The 17,701-nt window shown below is 41.9% G+C and overlaps 1 protein-coding gene across 5 annotated transcripts in view; it reads left to right on the top strand.

Moving 5' to 3' along the window:
• The window catches only part of DPYSL2 (dihydropyrimidinase like 2), a 51,922-nt gene extending 49,028 nt beyond the window's left edge, over positions 1-2,894 (top strand). For all 5 annotated transcript variants that reach the window (XM_051640797.1, XM_051640798.1, XM_051640796.1 and 2 more), the window contains one exon: positions 46-2,894. In XM_051640797.1, the coding sequence (XP_051496757.1) occupies positions 46-137 (92 nt within the window). In that variant the 3' untranslated portion in view covers positions 138-2,894. The remainder of the gene's footprint in view (positions 1-45) is intronic.
• The last annotated feature ends 14,807 nt before the right edge of the window (positions 2,895-17,701 follow it).

Genomic DNA, 17,701 nt, shown 5'->3' with positions numbered 1-17,701 from the left:
ACCCCGCTGGCTTGGAGGACCTGACATTGCTTCTCTTTCCCTCAGGGGCACAGATCGATGACAACATCCCCCGCCGCACAACTCAGCGCATCGTGGCACCGCCGGGCGGACGTGCCAACATCACCAGCTTGGGCTAAGGACCAACCCCCTTCAGTGCCCGCCAGCGGACCGGGGACGGGGGCACCTGGAGACCCTTCTTGATTCTTTTAGAGCCTGTGACGGTTACTGCGGGCAACCAGTGGGGGGGGGGCTGAAGTAAGGCGCCTCTTTCAGTCCCCTCAGATTCCCTCCTCATCTTCACCAACCCCTCTCACTTCCCCCCTCAGCCCCTACACATTTAAAATAATAAACCCTGTTTTGACACCTCTGACATGCAAAAGTAAATGTAAAGAGGATGTTTAAGATACGTGGCCTCTATCCCATTCAGCATCTTTCTTTTAATAAAGGAAGGATAAAGTGAATTTCCCAGGAGCTGCCTTTAAGACACACACAAAAAAGGAATAAATAAATAAAAAATGTAAAAAAATAGCTTTTTTTTTTTTTTTATAATTGTCAAGCAGAAGAGTAGTTCAAGCGTTTTAAACTGGATATTCTGTAAGGTTCTGAGTTGCAGCAGAATAGCTAGGCAAGCACAGAGGGTCATGAATCCCAGCCTGTCTGTAACCATTCCCCAGCACCGCCCGTGAGGTCACTGAGTAGCTGTCGGCTGCCAGGAGGGAGAAACAGGACCCAGCACTAGGAATTGGCAAAGCACATGGCACCAGCCATTGGGTGAGCTAGACCTGTTCGGGACTTTAGTTCTTTTTGTTTGTTTCTTTTTTTTTTTCATTCTGGATTTTGCTGCAAATTAGGTCCTTGAGAAAACTTTTTTTTTTATTATGTTTGTGTGTGTTTTTAATGTTTGTATCATTGTGTTTACGAAGCCTTATCTGAGAACCAGGGGTCTCCCTCTTCTTCCCAGTCCTCCCCAAACCTTATTCAAGTTACAGGCTTCCACCAGAGTCACTGCCACAGCCACCCTGCTGTTCCAGGTATTCCTAGGTTGCATCGTTTCAGCCAACGCTTGCCACTTAGCTGCAATAGGAGGTCACAGAACAGGTTCATAAGCTACGAGCTACACTTTGGGTGTACTCTGTTGTGAGCTGGTGCAAACAAAGGGGCTGGATACCAGCTGAGGAGCTGGGATGGGGTCTCTTGAGAAGTTTTTAGCAGTTAGTCTTCTGTTTCTGGAGGTAGAAATCGATAAGCATGGGGAGCATGGGCAAAGAGCAACATGTTGCTTGAAAGATTTCTGTAGCAGCCACATTCCCCCTTCCTGGCCATCGATGAGTGGTTATTTAAAGCTTTATGAGAGCTTATCTTCAGCTCTCATCAAAAGGCCGGTCAGTTCAGCGTGTGCCTGAGCATCTGTGGCAATTCCAACTGGGCTCCAGATGCCCAGCTGTTGTAACTGGGAGCCTCAGAGCAGCTCATTGGGTCAACAGCAGCTGAGAATCTCTCCTGCACAGTGTTAATTTCAAAGTCACTCATTCCTTCAGGAATCTGCCTTTGTGCAAAAACTCATGAGAAAGCCTGGTGGTTCCCACCCTTCCTCAGATGCCTGCTCTCAGATTTGAGAAGTCAGAGGCCATGAGTGGTCCTTGAATTAATTTAGGAGCCCCAGCTTCTGTGGCAGACGGGGATGTGGGCATTTAAGTATTTTCTGCAATTAAAGGTCTTTTAGTCTAGTATTGGAGGTTCTTTACTTTCAGGACATGGAGAATAAATCTGCACCATTAGATTCCCACTTAGACTTAGCTGGCGGGCTCAGTGGTCCCAAGGATGTGGCCTGTCTTTTAGCACAGAGAGCTTTTCTACCCACAGTTAACACAGCATTACCTCCACTGTCGGGATGCCCTGGCACTTGGCTGCATCTTCTGCTTTCTCTTCTATTTGTACTTTGCCACGTACATTGACCTGTTTTTCCGTATTTGTATTTTCTTAAATGGTGTTTACAGGTTCTTTTAGGGGAAAAGACTATATGTATGAAGGCTTTTAAGAAACAAATACTAAATTTGTTGTTATGAAAATATCAATGCTGGGATTTGCAGAGGGTCTGGAAGCTACATAGGTACCCAAACCCTCCCAGCTTCAGCACCTAATTCCTCTAGGCCCCTTTGAACACAAAAGTTAAGAAAAACATTGCCATATTCATTCATGCATTTTGCATTGAAGTTTAACTCTTGGGTCTTTTAGTTTTGCATAAAAGAGTTTGCACTTTGTTTGTTAATTAATCCATGAACTTAATATATATTGCAGCTATTTTCATATTTTTTTTCACCTGTATGTTAAAATCAATTGGAACGAGTTGGGGAGAAAAAAAGAACAGCAGATCCATTTCAGTTCTGCAAAACACTTGCGGCTCTTCAGTATTCACTTAAGTCTTCCTTTTTTTTTCCTTCACTGACTCATGATGACTTTTTAATTTGTTCTTCAAAAGGAAAAAAAAAATCACAAAAAAAGATTTTTGCAGGCTATGTAAGCATGTTTTTTCCTGTGAGAGCTCGTCCGCTTTGTGTCTGTTTAATGAATGTCATATGTAAATGCTTAAAGAAAAAAAAAAGACTATGACTTAATTAATTAACCGCAGTGACTTGAAGCTCTAAAAATTAAAAAAAGTAGGATTTAATACTAGCTGGATTTAACCCTTGGATTTGTGATTGTGAACAATGAGTGGAGGAGCTGTAAGTGCTAAAGCTGATCATTTGTGTAGACAAAAAGAAGTACTGATATTTGACCATTGTCTCAATGGCAAAAAAACCCACCCCATCCCCAAGTCTTGTGTTTTATTCCCTAAGAACTCTGTGTTATATTACCATGGGAACTCCTAATAAAGAGAAAATGTTGTTGTTTCACTAGGTGCATCTGTGTCTCAAGGTGATACGTGTTCTGTGTAAACTCTGTACCTTGGCTGGTGCCTTCAGTGGATAAAACCTGGCTGAGCTCTGAAATCAGTGCTGATGTAGGCTGGTGGTAGTCCTGCATAGGAGGGAGGTGTAGAGGAGCCATGGTTTCTTGGAAGATCATGATGGTAAAGTGCAATTTCCTTAGAGAAAAGCAAACCTCTTCTCGGGGCAGTTGTCTGTTGAAGGCAGTATTTGGCAAAGCAGAGACATTTGCTTGAAAACTCCTAGCTCTGCATTGCAGAGTTCACTGATGAAGTGGGAGGAAGAGAAGCTAAAACTGTTGGCATAGCCCTCAGGCCTCCAATGTGTTTCTGCTTGGACCCTCGTAGCAGTGAGGGAGGAGGGGAAGTACAGCCCTAAATAGAAGCCACACACAGATAACTGAGTGGGGAGTGGTAGAGCAGGCTGGAAAAATGCCAGTGAAACTTTTGGTGGTGGTGGTTGGGTTTTACTGTGTTGGAGAGATGCTGTGAGTGGGATCGCAGCGGTTCGTGGGAAGGGCTTAGAAGGAGCCAGCATCTCTGTCAGCTGCTCAGGCTGTTGGTGGCTGCATCCCTATGCCCACAAGAGCAACCCAGAAGTGGTCTTCTCCAAATCTGAGCACAGCTGGAGTTTGCAACTGACTTTGCAAAGATGCTTAGCTCTTGTTTCTCATCATTTAAGTGCTCTGTGAGCTGCAGTTAGCTTCCTACACACAACTTTAAACTGGACACACCAATCCAGTGGGAAGTTTTTAGACGGTTTTCTTTCTATCTGTTCAGAAGGGGCAATTGTTATTCACTTATAAAAAGACTTTGGGTTCTTGTGGAGATCCTGGCTCTGTTGCCAAGGACATGCAGTTATTTGGCTGCTGGCAGCTTGCATTAGATATTGGCATATATGCCATCAAATCCCATAGAGCAGGGTTAGAGGGTTGTTATGTATAAGATTTATTAGCTTGTCCCAACAATAATATCTTGGTAAAGGAGATGTTCAGCCTAAAGCACTGATGGTTGGTTAACACACATCTGCAAGGGCTTCTCTTTGGTTTTATGCTATCATTATTTCTTCCTCCAGTGTCTAAATTGGAAAGAAACGTCCTTCCCAGGAAATCAATTCCAGGGACTCAGACCAAAAAAATATCAACTGAAGCATACAGAAGATTTCGAGGTCAGTAAGAAGTCATCAACAGCCAGATCTAAGCCTAACAGGTACTGAGGAACCAAGGCAGGGAGAAATCGCAGGAGGATACTCAGGTCAGTAGGGCACTGCTGGTTTGCTGCTACAGAAGAGCATAGAAATAACCACATTTTGTCAACTCGTTAATCCAGGTAATTCCTGATGCTGGCAGCAATGAGGTTCAGCTCATGCTTCAGTGGGAACGTGCTGATTTGGTTCTCTGCAGGCTTCCCATTGACAGGTCTATGTCCACACATGTAAGACCTGATACAGCTCTAATCTGATCTTAATATTGATACGGAATTAGTGGCTAGAAGGAGAAGAAGGGAAGTAGAGGATGAGTTTGAGTCAGTGACCTGGAACACTACTAGCTGTCAGCATGTGAGGAGAGGTGTGTTATCAGAACTTGATTTTATTGCTCAGTGGAAGAGTGTTGGGAGCAATCATTGTCCTTGCATCTAACCTGTCCTGCTAAGACAGCCAAGACCCAGCACAGGATTTTCAAAGCTGAGCTTTGAAGCTTTCCTGACCTAGGGCACATTCGTATCTATAGCTATATTTTTATATATCTGTATAAGCATATATATGTCCCTTTGTTCAACCCAACTGGTTTTACAGCAGCCAAGGTTCCTTTGCACTTTTTTCCTACAAGCTTAAACCAGTGTTTCTGCAGCTTAATACCTTCCACCACAGTAGTTTGAGGGTGTCTGAGTGTGTGGGCCCCCAAGGCTCCTTGACAATATAGACCCAGTTGCTTTGCACTTCAAAAAAACCCACGGTTGGGTAACCCTTAGTGTGGGTTACCACGACTGGCACCTTCACACAGGCCAGGAACATGGTATCGCACCCCTAACTAAGGTACTATGTATGACTCTAGATAGCTAGTGCGGGACAAAAATCGTATTAATTAACAATAAGTTTAATTAACTTAAATTTCCCAAGATTTTTGTTACTCTAAAAAAGAAAGTATTTAGTACTTTTAGCTGCTTGCTCTACATGGAGGGAGGCTATAGCTCCGGACCCCGTTTTCAGCACACAGGGTGAAGATTGAGCTCACTGCCGTTAGGTGGCAGCAGGACACGCAAAATGGAAATGCCAAACTCCCTTGAGGCACATGGATCATCTTAAGAATGATGTAGGATGTAATAAATGTAGAACATGCACAGGGGTTATGATTACTACGACAGAGAGCTGGCATACACATATATCCTCTCTATTATATTAATATACCGGATAGTATTTCAATGGCAAAAGATATGAATCACCTAAATGTATTCTGTTATAGTTTAAGCCTAACAAGACACCCTCCTATAATAAAATACAGAGCCAAGCCATAAACTATATCTATCAGTTTAGTTACAGGAAAAAAACAAACAAACAAAAACCACATTATTTTTTAAAACAGATTTTTGCTTTTCTCTGCAAAAGCCAAGATGTCCAAAACCAGAGGTAAGGCAGATTTTCAGAAATGGCAGGGTTTTCCTTCCTCTCAACCAGTTCTGTTTCTTCCCTGCATTTTCCTGCCCCTTTTCTGTGGTTAAGAAATTTTTTGGCTTTGTGCAGCCATTCCCTGACTAAGGAGCTACTGGTAGAGGGGGAATAAGAGAGAAACAATAAAACATTGTTTAGTTTATCATATTACTTGTTCCACTCATTTATCATTGAGAAAATAGTAAAAAACAGAAGTACAAACCCCCCCTAACCTTTTTTTCATTTTTACCCTGGAAAATATGCAGATTTTTTTTTTTTCTGTGTTGTTTACCAGTAGCAGGAAAAGTTTTCACATGCCCATTTTTTTCTTTCTTGAAAATGAGCAAAACTAATTCAGTTCAGCACTAAGCTGTACCACCATCTCTTTCCAAAAGTTAGCTGCTGGATATCTGCAGGAGAATAATTTCCCTCTTTGCTACTGCTCCTCCTATTACTCTTTCTTCTAGTAAAACTGCAAACTTTGCCAACTGACTGCTCTACAATTAGAGGAGATTATGTATTTTTTTTTTCTCCCAACAGAGGCCAGAGAAGCTGCCCTCTGCTAAGTCCAGTGAGTTGTGAATGACTTACAGCCTCAGCTCTCTAACTGTGGATTTACCAGGAGGTACTTGAGTGTGCTTTTTCTTTCCACAAGCATTTTTTTCAGCCATTAACCAATAAAACTTGGCAGATGCCTTATAGTGAATCTTTCAGTGCTGACTTGTGAAGCCTCAAATGGCAGAAAATCTCTTGGTTATTTATTCTATGGATTAATCATCTTCATGGTTATTTTTTTCCCCTGTTGCTGATTTGAATTGGCCTGTCTTTCATTTCTCACCAGTAGTTCTTGTTATGCCTTCCCACAACAGAAGAAAGATCCCTCTAAGACCAATGTGGGACTATTCTCTGGGCTAGTAGCCCTGTTTGAAACCAGGTGGCTCAGCTGCTGAGCTGAGTGCATGGCTCTGGCCATCTTCCACCCCACATCCTGCCACATCCTGCAGAGATGTCCTATGGATCGATGAGAGCAACATCACACCAAATATTTATAAGCTTAGGCAGCTACTGTGTGCTGATGAAGGCTGTAGTGCCTTCCCCTTGCTGACCCTTTGTTATTCACCTGAGTTACAGTCCAGCTCACCCCAGCTGATGACAGACTGTGTTACCACAGAGGATTCAGAACACCATCTAAACCTGTGGGAAGATCTGCCCCGTGGAGCCTGCATCTTTAAGGTTTTGGCTATGGATGATTTCCTGTTGCTGGTGTATGTAAGTGCATTTAGAAACCGCAGGGCCTCTTTCTGCAGCAGTCCTTTCTTTTAAAGTTGCAAATAAGGGAAATATTTGATCCCCCTAAGTGCAGTTTGAAGAGTAGGAATTCTTATTGCTAAAAAAAAGTTTTAAATTACTAATTTTTCCCATGTAAATTGTGAGTATAAGAGTGATCACATTTAACCAACAGTGATAAATTGTTAGGATTGGAAAACAGAGGGTGATGAGAAATTTATGCTCTGGTGGGCAAGCCAGACCCCATACAGCAACTGAGGGCATTTATATTTAATATTTGACATACAAAACATTCCTAAGATATAAAGCATTTCAAATACAAGAAAAAATAAAGTAGATGATAGATCAGTGTTACCTAAACAGCCTTGTCAGATGATAGCTTTTTCCACTATCTGAATTTCAGTTTCAAAACATGATAGTTACTACCCTTTTTTCTGCTTTGTTTCATTCAGGGACAAACATTCAGTAACTTTACTTAAGCTCACACACATTTCAATTTAATATGTGCAACAGCTACATCTTGTCCTCCACCATTCCCTAAAACAGAAGCAGGCAAAGTACAGTGTTCCAGTACAAACTGTTGCTTACTAATGGTTAGGTGATGGGGGAATGGGGTATAATGATTACATCTACTAAAAACAATATGTAAATACAAATAATATGTAAAATTATCTCCGTGGTTATCCCAGAAAATCACACAGTAGGTTTGTTTTTTTAAAAAAAGTAAATAAATTTAGTTAAATCGCTAACAGAGCTGTAGAGTTTCTATCATTTTTGGCCTTATTCGAAGTCCAAAAGAAAATTCCTACCTCAGAGACTTTTCTGCTCATTTCCACAGGAGGGCACCAGATACACGTGTTTAAGCTGCATTTCTCTCGCTTTCACGAGGCTGGTCCCTCCTAATTGGGTTGCTTCCTTCGCAAGGGACGTGGACCTGTTCAAATACAAAGTACACAGGCATTTGTATAATTCCAACACCATAGCCTGCCATATTTTAGTTTGTCCTAGACTAGATAGATGCTGGTTCATACGTAACTTTTGTTGTTCCTAAATCAAAATTGGCTGTGTGATAGGAAATTGTCTCTGTTTCATTGTGGCTTGTTTGGTTTTTTTTAATTCCTGAAGAAAATTCTGCAGAAAAGCTATAGCTTTACTAATGTTTGCCTGAGAACTTGGTCAGAGTCACCGCATAGGCTTTTTAAACAGATTCTTTCAGGATTTTTGTTAGAAGAAGTCAAAGTATGATGAAAACTGCTCAATTTCTGTCCGTTAATGACATCAACTGTGCAGGAAAATATCCTGTTTTATTTATGCATCTCTGTATTTTTTTCCTCTTATAGGCTAAGGACAAATGTAGCATGGGAGAGGTAGAGAGATTTAGAGGTAGATGTCACCTTGGTGGAGTGTTGCTTTTCTGGGACAGGGAAGGGAAGTCTGTTGCCAAGTCAAACAGCAACTGAGGGCTGGACTGGGACCAGGTGACATTCAAATGTCTCACCTCATCAGCTATGCTCAGGCTTTTGGCTCCAAATGGTAGATGATTCCCAGGAATGTCTTGGTTTGTATGATACTTAAAAGAGTAGGCACATCAAGAGATTTAATGTGGTTTTCCTTTCTGGGCCATTTCATATTACTTCTTGGTCAGAGAGAAATAAGAGAACTCAGCCAAGTGGACATTTCAAGTTTGAAACCCAAATTATCTGTAGATTGACCAAAGCTCTACAGAAGACCTTGTGGTTTGCCCTTCTTTGCTCTCTTACCCTTTTAAACCTTGTCTGGTGACAGCACCAAGCTTTCCCAGGCTCCAGGCCAATTCCATAATGAACCACCATACCACATTTTTGCTTTAAGCCAGTTGTATTTTGTCCTTTCCTCTAATAAACTGGCAGCAGCTACTCTGCTGGATACAGGAAGGACCCAACACAGGCTGTGCTCCACTGTGACCAGGACTTAGCAGTCAGTTTGAAGTCTCCTGAGATTTTCTATTTTAAGAAACAGTGAAAAAACTCCCTCTTATAGGATATCAGGGTAGGCATGGAAATGAGCCCATCCTGACTTTGCTAGCATGGAGGCTTGGGGGAATCAGCATTAATTTTCCAGCCTCCTGCAAACCTCACTCCTATAAATAGATCCACATATTGTGCCTACATAGAGACATAACTGGGGCTGGAAGGTTTCTTCTCCTCATCTCCAGATGTATCTCCTGCCTCAGCTGAGGCAAACACTAGGATTAACAGCTCCTAACAGGCAAGGTCACTCAAGATATCCACTGCCCCAAACAACCACAGAGATGGTACAACTGCTTTGCCTAGTTCAGGGGTATCACTGAGGTTGTGATCATGCAGATGGCGTTCTTTATCCTTCCAGTATGCTAAGGAGGAATTTTTTTGTTTGCAGTAGACTATTTTTACTGCACCTGAATTCATTAATCTCTCAAAAAATAATGTTGAAGGCACATGCATAAAAAAACATGTTTTCAGCTTGCCATGGACAGGACTAAGCACCCCCAGTGAGTGCTTTACTGATGGCATCGATTTAGTATTTTTGCATGCATGCAAAAACAAATGCCAGAAAAGCACAAGAGAGTAAATTTTAGCTGAAAAGGAGGAGGGAAAGGAGCTCTTTTCCCTGAGCTACCATTGATTTACTATGATGAGTTTTAATCAAGCCCTTGTACCTTTGAGCCATAAGTTATTAGAGGAGAGCAGGGACAGTCTTTCTGAGGACTTGCTGACACCCTGAGCTTTCAAGAGTATTAATCAAAAGTGTGGTATTGGAGGATGGGTTTTTCTGGGTTTTGCGCTTTTTTTTCTTTTCTTCTTGCAGGCACCACTAAACTGCCAAATAATGTCAGATGGTAGAGAACAATGTGAATCCCCCATAGAGATCTATAAATAAGAGCTATAAATGTGCCTCATAAATTACTCAAAGGGTTATTTTTTCCCACCCGCATTCCCTCCTTCATGTTCAAATTCAATTTTATTCACCCGGTTTCTCACCCTGTTCTGCCATGTGGGAAGCTTGGGTAGAAAACTCTAAATGGACAAGTCTGGAGCTCTGCAGAAGAGATTTCCACTGTAACAGGCACAAACCACTGCAGCAGAAGAGGTTCCCAATCTAATGTCAGAGCCAGTCCCCCAAAGATGCCACACACCCTGTTAGGTCCCCCACTGACCAGGTTTTGTACCTGAAATGAAATACAAACTATAATGGGCTTGAGTCACAGTCTGAGGAGAAAACCCATGGCATGACAAGGGTTTTTTCTCCCTGAACAATGTACTGGTTTTGTGAAGATCTTAGGGAGGGGGAATATTTCTGGTTTAGGCTTTTGAGGAAGACAGACAGGAGATCTGACATGCAAAACACAACCTAAACAGTGACAAGGGAGTGGAAAGGTCTTATCCAGCATCCCAAAATAGCTCAGTGGGACAGCCAGAAATATAGAGTCTGTCTTTGTTAAATAGTGTTTTTTCAAGAGGCATAAACCAGTCCAGTGGGAGGAGCAAGACACAGATGGTAGATGCTGTGTACCTCTGTGTGCATGTCTCTGTGCATAATACCTCAGAAAAGGCAATTATCATCCATGTGCCTAATCCAAGGTAACCACTGGAGTAGGTGTACATGGTTTAAAGTGGACTCTGAATGTATGCAAACATTGCCACATACAAAAATGATTAATTGGCAGATTAGAAATGTGACCCCAAAAGGTATTCTCTGTGATGAAAGATAAGCCTGGCCAAGGATTTACAGCCCAAAGTGTCTTATTGTCATAGTAGGGCTGTGCTTGGAGGCTAGGTTATTATGGTGAATGTTAATGATGACTGCATCTGGGTAAAAGCCTCTCCATCACTTCTCAGCGCCGATGCCTCTTTTGTAGCTATGGAAATGGCACCTTCTGTTCTGCTGCTGCTTCTGATTAAAATTCAAGTGGAGAGTGATGGAGAAAGAAAAGCCAGAGGACAAGCACAGCTGATGAGCCAAGAAGCATGGAGAATACGGAGGCTGCAAGGTACTTGTTCAGCTTCTCAGAGAAAGGGTGCTGGGCTTAGTTACCCTGATGGCAGCAATTTAGGATGACAGTCACTGTCACATTTGGCCAGCATAAAGTCTAGGTTAAGAAAGAATCTCTGCTGTGAAGAACTTTCTCTTGAAGAAGCCATAGGAAAGGCAAATACAAAGGCAGAGTGCCTTGCCCCAGGCACCACCAGCCCTCTCCCTTGCAGATCCAGGTAAAGAGAGGGGTTTCCTGGCTGCTGCATGCCATCCCTTGGTTTTGGCTGCTGATTAAAACCCTTCAGTAGCTTTTGTCTCTTTAGGTCCTTAAACACATTTGCAAAGAACAATAGCAGCTTTATGGCAGATTTCAAATGTCATACATTATCTTCAGATTGTGTAAGTGCAGATTTTGTGTAACTGCCTCTGGCTTAAAAAACTGGTATGAAGAAAGGGACTCCTGCAGCATGTGTAAGGGAAAGAACCACAACTTGGTTATTGTAAATTCATGCTATTATGATTATGATACAGTGGTAGCAGGGGAGAATCCAGCCAAAATTTGGGTTCTGCATTGTCTGAGGCAAACACAACCATGTGGAGCATATGAAAGAAAAATAGGTGAGTTATTGTCTGTGACACTCCATTTTAAAGCTAGAGAACAGATGTCTAGAGAGATGAAAAGCATCGTCCCAGGTTATGTAGGAATACTGTGACAGAACCAGGTAAATCAATCTGCTGACCCCAGCCCAGCACTGGGCTGCAGAGCACAGGCCAAGTGGCTGCTACAGTGTTTAGGGTCAACTCCTAAGCCTAACTCTGTCTCCTTTGCCTCATCTCCTGGAGCCTCACTGAACCACAAGGTCAAGGTCAAAGGGACACTTGGCAGCCTGAGGCTGGAGGGCTACTGGGAGCTTTGGCATTGTGAATGGGGCAACATCTGCTCGCTGAGCGATTTCCAGAATCAACACCTCATTTTGACAAATTTGCCATAAAGAAGTAGAATTTGGAGCTGTTCCAAGGCCCTGCTGTGCCATCTTGGATCTCATCCTCCAAAAGCTTTTAAGGCATAACAACATTCTTTTACTGTTTAAATCCTGTGTAAATATTGAATCATCTGCCTGGTCTCAGTACAAGTTGATTCCTTGTGTTTGAAAGCAGCATATGCTGTCAGGATTGTGCTGTCATTACCATCCTCTAGCAGTCCACAGCCTCCTGGGGTCAGGGGTGCTGTCCCTGGAGGAGTGCCTTGCTAGCTTCCTTCTTATCTTGTTGTTCAGACATAGGTCTAGAGCAGGGTTTGAGCTCAGAGACACCTAGATCAACACACAAATTAGAGGTCCAACCCTTGTAATTTGCAGATAATGGGATATGCCATGCCCTGGCCACTACAGGGCAACCATGGCTCCCACTGGGCTAATTCAGGTTAGTATGAATGATACTGCAGAAATACTGAATGCTAGAATAAACATTTCAAGAAGCACTCTTGCTGGCAAACCCACATCAAGCTTATTTTCCCATTTTTCAGTGTGAACACAGTATTGCTAACAGTTACTGGTATCAGTTTCTTCAGTCCTTGGGATGTCATTAAGGCATCTGCTTATCATGACTAGATTGCACCAATATAGACTGTGTGATCTATGCATTTGACAAGCTGCTTAGCTGTGAAAGGTTTTGTATTGTAACAAGTCTTGGCCCAAAAGGCTTATCTTCAGATCTATTGAATCTATCTAAATCTGTCTATTTTATTTTAGCAGAGCTACTTTGGACTCTGATTCTGATCCCAGTGTTACTGTTTTGACTCTTCCTGTTTTCACAAAGTTCCTGCATATCCGTGCTGTGTTTGGATCATAGATTAGCACATACAAATCATCCTTGGCATCGAAAGAGTGAGAATGAACTTCATAGGCTAGTAATTGAGATCAGATTCTGGCTTATAGCATTTCCTCCCTCCCTCCATCCAGCTCTGGCTAAATAATTGTGCTGGGAACTTCAGCTAGAACAAATCAGCTCAAAATAATTCTGAACAGTTTGTTTTTTTCAGTTAGACAGTGCAGACAGAGAGAGAGACATCCCTATGAATAATTATGGATCTTTTCCCTGCTAAAATCATCACTTCCCATCCTCCAGATTTCACTCATCTCCACATTAGTGCCCAGAACATCTCCTGCTTTAGTGGACAGCAATGACTCACCCAGGCAAGGGAGTACGTGTCCTACACAGCCTGGCAGCCCTGCGGGTCAGAAGACACGGCAGTGGTTGATACAGAGGAAATATTGTGCCTTCCTGAGGACTGGATCCAAATGGGAGGTGAGCTGTTATTAGCATCAGCGTAGGTGCTTTCAGAAACATGCCAGTCTGCAGCAGTAAAATGAAGAGAGGAAACATACCGTGGCACAGGGGCCTCTGGTAGCTCTTGCAGGAGATGCTTTTCAGTTCATCCCACACTGCAGCCATATATCTGGCTTTGGACCATTCCTTCATTGTGCAGCGCTTTATGTAGACTAATTTTAAAGTGCCTGTAGGACCACTTCAGGTTTCATTTGTAGGACTGGAAAGATATATTTTGGTATTTATGTCACTGTACAAAAAAATTTGCTAGTGCTGTTTTTTGATTCTTCATGTTCAATCATCATTTACAGCCTTTTCCTTCAGAGACCAGGCAAGGGGGAAAGGCTTCTCTCCTAGAACAAGCTGCAATGAACCTAAGAGTGCTTCTTTCCATGTACTGAGTAGCAAAAGTCTCTACTCTTCTAACTCTTTTGGAGATGTCTGCACTGAATTTGCTTGAAATTGGTGCCATGCTCATGTCTGCTTCTGGTTTTGGGCTTGGCTTCATGCTTCACTTTACCTTCTGTAAAACAGAAATACAATTCTGACCACCTTTGTAAGCAGCTTGGAATTTGCCCAGTGGAAACATTCAAATGGAAACTATATTATTAAACTAAATATGCTTAGGTTTGTTCTTATGTCAGAGCAATAAATCAGATTCTCAGAACCAAGAAAACACAACCACAGCAACCCTTGGGCTCAACATTTTTCAGCTCAGATCCATTTTCCTTTCTCTTCTGACAGTCCAGTGTTGATTGCAACAACAAAGACTGTGTCCTTCATGACCAAACTGATCCGCTTTTCACCAACATTAAAAAATTACAGAGTAGAGCCGTTCCCTTAATGCTGACAAGTTCTAGCAAACCCTCAGAGCATCTCTGACCAAACCCAGCTGCATCATTGTTGTGGTTTACTGGCAAGCAGCCTTTGTTAGACAAGTGCATATGAATGGTGCTGAGTTTTACTGGGCAGCGTCTTCTGATCTGATGAACAACGGAGAACTCGTTAGCACAGCTCTGAAAAATCCTCCTCCAGCCCCTCTTTGTACAGCTGAACAGATCAAAGTCTGGAGGCAGGGAAAACAGAAATAGTATTTGCCCTTTTTGCTCTTGTGGGGCTACTCGAGTGTTAAGAGACATTAATTCTCTGTTTCTGCAGACTCTACCCTTCCCAGCACAGTGAGGCTGGCTTCTGGGTTTTTTTGTAAACCAGCTCCAGAGCCGTTTTTCCTGGTAGCTTATTTCTAGAGCAGCAGCCACCAGAGGGCAAGACTCCCCCAGCTTGGGCTGGAGACAGCTCTCCCCTGCATCCTGTATTAAACACAGGCTGATCCAAACTCACTTAAATCAATGAGAGTACTTCCATCCACTCCAGTGGTCTTTGGATTGGGTCCTAGAGTTCTTTTAGTATTAAAAAAAACCCCAACAAAACCAGCAAGATGTTTTATATAAACTTAGAAACAAGGTTTTATAAACTGAAAAAAGCCCCTGGCATTTATATGCTTTGGTTTTTGCTGTAGCTTGTCACTTGGATGTTAAATGGTCCTTTTTATTTATAACAAGTTTATTTTTTAAATACTCATGTTATGAACAAGCCACAGCAACAGAGGGGATGTAATCTAAACCCCTGCAACTTTTGTTGTACATCTCTGAAAAACGGTGTCTGCCTGGTGCTGTAATGGAGTTAGCAATGCTCATTAATGTTGATATTCAAAGGCAAGTGTCTATAGGACAGTTTTAAGCCACAGTTTAGCATAGTATGTTGGCATGTGCTTGGCTATAAGCATAGCACCAGCCATGACGGGAAGTGATGAAGCCTGAGGGAACAATGGACATAACCTCAGGAACATAATTCACAGCTGGGGAAAAGAATGAGGAGAACTGGAGTAAAATTTGCCTTTTCTGTCTGACTACATCTGAACTTATAATTTAAAGAAATATAAATAGAAAGGGCTCCTGGGTTCAAGACAATAAATCCTTCAATGACCCATTGCATGATTCAGGACAAAACTACATTTTCTAATTATACAGCTGAAAAAATGCACATTAAAAACCTTTAATAGGCCTTAAACAGTGTCTCAAAAGCTGCCTAGCTCCTTGGGCTGCCCAAAGGAAGGACAAGAGTTGTATATTTCCTTCAGTGGGAGACGAGCTTTGCCCAATGCAAAATACTTAGATAAAAATCTTCCAAATAATATTTATAAAGCTCTTCCATATTCTCTAATGAAAGATGCTGTTGAAGTGCACAGTATTTGCTGGTAGCTTTCCCTCCCACCCACTGCACTGTTTCTAGGTGAATATCTTGCCCTTTTGAATAATACGCTGTGGAGTGAAAAGATAAACTCATGTAATTATCCCTTCCCATAGCGTGGCAGTGCTGAAAAGACAATCTGCCTCCTTCAGCATTACTGCTCACAGAAAAATTGCACCTGAAGCGTATGTGGGAAAATTAGACTGACTTTAAACCATCTTTCCTCATACCCTGGTTCTTGAGGATGCTACAGCAGGATGGTGTAAAAACAGTTCAAAAAAGCCCTGGGGACCACCAAGACCTTATTTCACAGGGAAAGCCATCATCTTCAAGCTGGTGGCTTAGAGGCGAGGAGAAGGCTTAGAAAAGGAGTCTGAAGGTGGAGGAGGAATCGCTGCCAGTTTATCAAGAAAGCAGAAATGAGGAATGGGCCTAAACTCTAACACAATAATTGGTGTTGAAGCCATAGCTTCAGCAAGGTTCTACTGTAAGCCCAGCTGTCCTCCCACTGCCTGATCTCCCTGGCCAACATATGTATGGTGGTCACCAAAGGGACAGGGCTGGAAATATGCTGGTTACCCTGGCCACCCTCTGTTTTGTGTTGAGATTATTTCAGCCTTCAGGGCTGCCAAAACTTAAGACAAGCACTTCATGTGAGCACCAAAAGAGCTTAGAAGGAAGCTCAGGAACATCTGAAGAGATAATATTAGCATGTCTCCCAGTTTGGAAGTGCATTTTGCTCCCCCCTATCAGGGGAGAGTGGAAACTCCTATTTTGAGAAAAACCTCTTGGCATCAGGCCTGCCCTATGAGATCAATTTAGAAATAAGGCAAACTGCACATGCCATAGTCATAGATCTGTGTTTGCTCTAGGCCAGAAATCATTCACCCACTGGCTTTGTGTTGCATGAAAGTATTTCCAGTGACAAGCACTCACGACAGAAAGATGCAAGAACGACTTCAGCCTGACATCCGAAGGAGAGAGAAAATAATCTAAAGCCCTGAGGGAGGAAGGCAAGTGCTTCCTTTCTGGCTTGGATATGAGAGTTGATGAACAAACATGATACAGATTAAGGACATTTCATTGGAGAACCTTCAATAGAGACAACAAGGACAGAAGCTTTGGTCTGAAAGCCTAAGGAGATCCTACTAGGAAAGTGCCCTTCTTGTACTGCATGCCTTTTCCAAAGAGATTTAATTCATTAGGTACAAGTAATGAGTTGTCAGGCTACATCCAATCCTATTTCTGGTTCCTGCAGTTCTCTCTGGAACAATCTGTAGTTTAAGAATAAAGAGAAAAATAAAATGCTTCTTCTCATTAGAAGAGAAAGTCTGAAACGATGAAATATCTGCCAGGAAAATGATCTGTGCCTTTGTGCACTTAGAAAGAAAACAAGCATTTGTAGTTTCGTAGCTGTCAAAGACACTTACATTCCTAAATATTAAGTCTTTCTTTTTTTTAAACCATGATTCTTCTGTTAATTCCCTGATTTGCTCCACTGTCTGGCCCAAGAATTTGAGGCTGAACTATCACATTCGTTAGACACTCATTTAGTCTTATTAGTCTTTTAGAGATAGAGAATTTTTCCTGTTCCTTGGTAGTCTGTCTTGCTGGTGTTTTGCTCTCACCAATAAAATAAATGCACCCAATTTCTAATTTTTCTTCCAGACACCAACATTTTAAAATGAAACAAAAAGACAGAAATAGTCTCAGTTTCTTCAAAGAGATATTAGTGATCTCAAAGAGAACAGAAATCCCATTGCTGTACCACGCTGCCAAGCTGCAGGGTTGGAAGCTGATGAATAATATTATCAGTACAGATCTGAAAGAGGCAAATGCCTTTTTCTTTGGTTGTCTTAAAAATTACTTTGGATTTTTTTTTTTATGTTAATTTGTTTCTGTGGCTTGATTCTTTTGTCTTTGAATAATTCCAGCATAGTCATTTACTGAGTTCTTTCTTCTAAATTTAGATTAGACTGTTACTTGCTTTCATAAGAAGTGCTAATATCCCTTAGGTTAAGAATAATTAGATGTTAATTTTCAAAACCTGAAAGGAAATTATACCTCTAATTCATCATTTAAAGTAAAATAGCAGGCTTAAAAGGCACACACAGCTACATTAAACAAAGGTCTAGCCATTTTTTTCCTAAACAAAAATTAACCTCAATACAAATTAAGATGATATGATTCCAGGTAGATTAATGACACCAATTAGGCTAACACATTTCTAAAGCTCCCAGAGTTCGTCTGAGAAGAAGGCAGAAGATCAG

Source organism: Apus apus, chromosome 26 (assembly GCF_020740795.1).
Source record: "Apus apus isolate bApuApu2 chromosome 26, bApuApu2.pri.cur, whole genome shotgun sequence".
Taxonomy (NCBI): domain Eukaryota; kingdom Metazoa; phylum Chordata; class Aves; order Apodiformes; family Apodidae; genus Apus; species Apus apus.
This window is presented reverse-complemented; position numbering and strand designations above follow the sequence as displayed.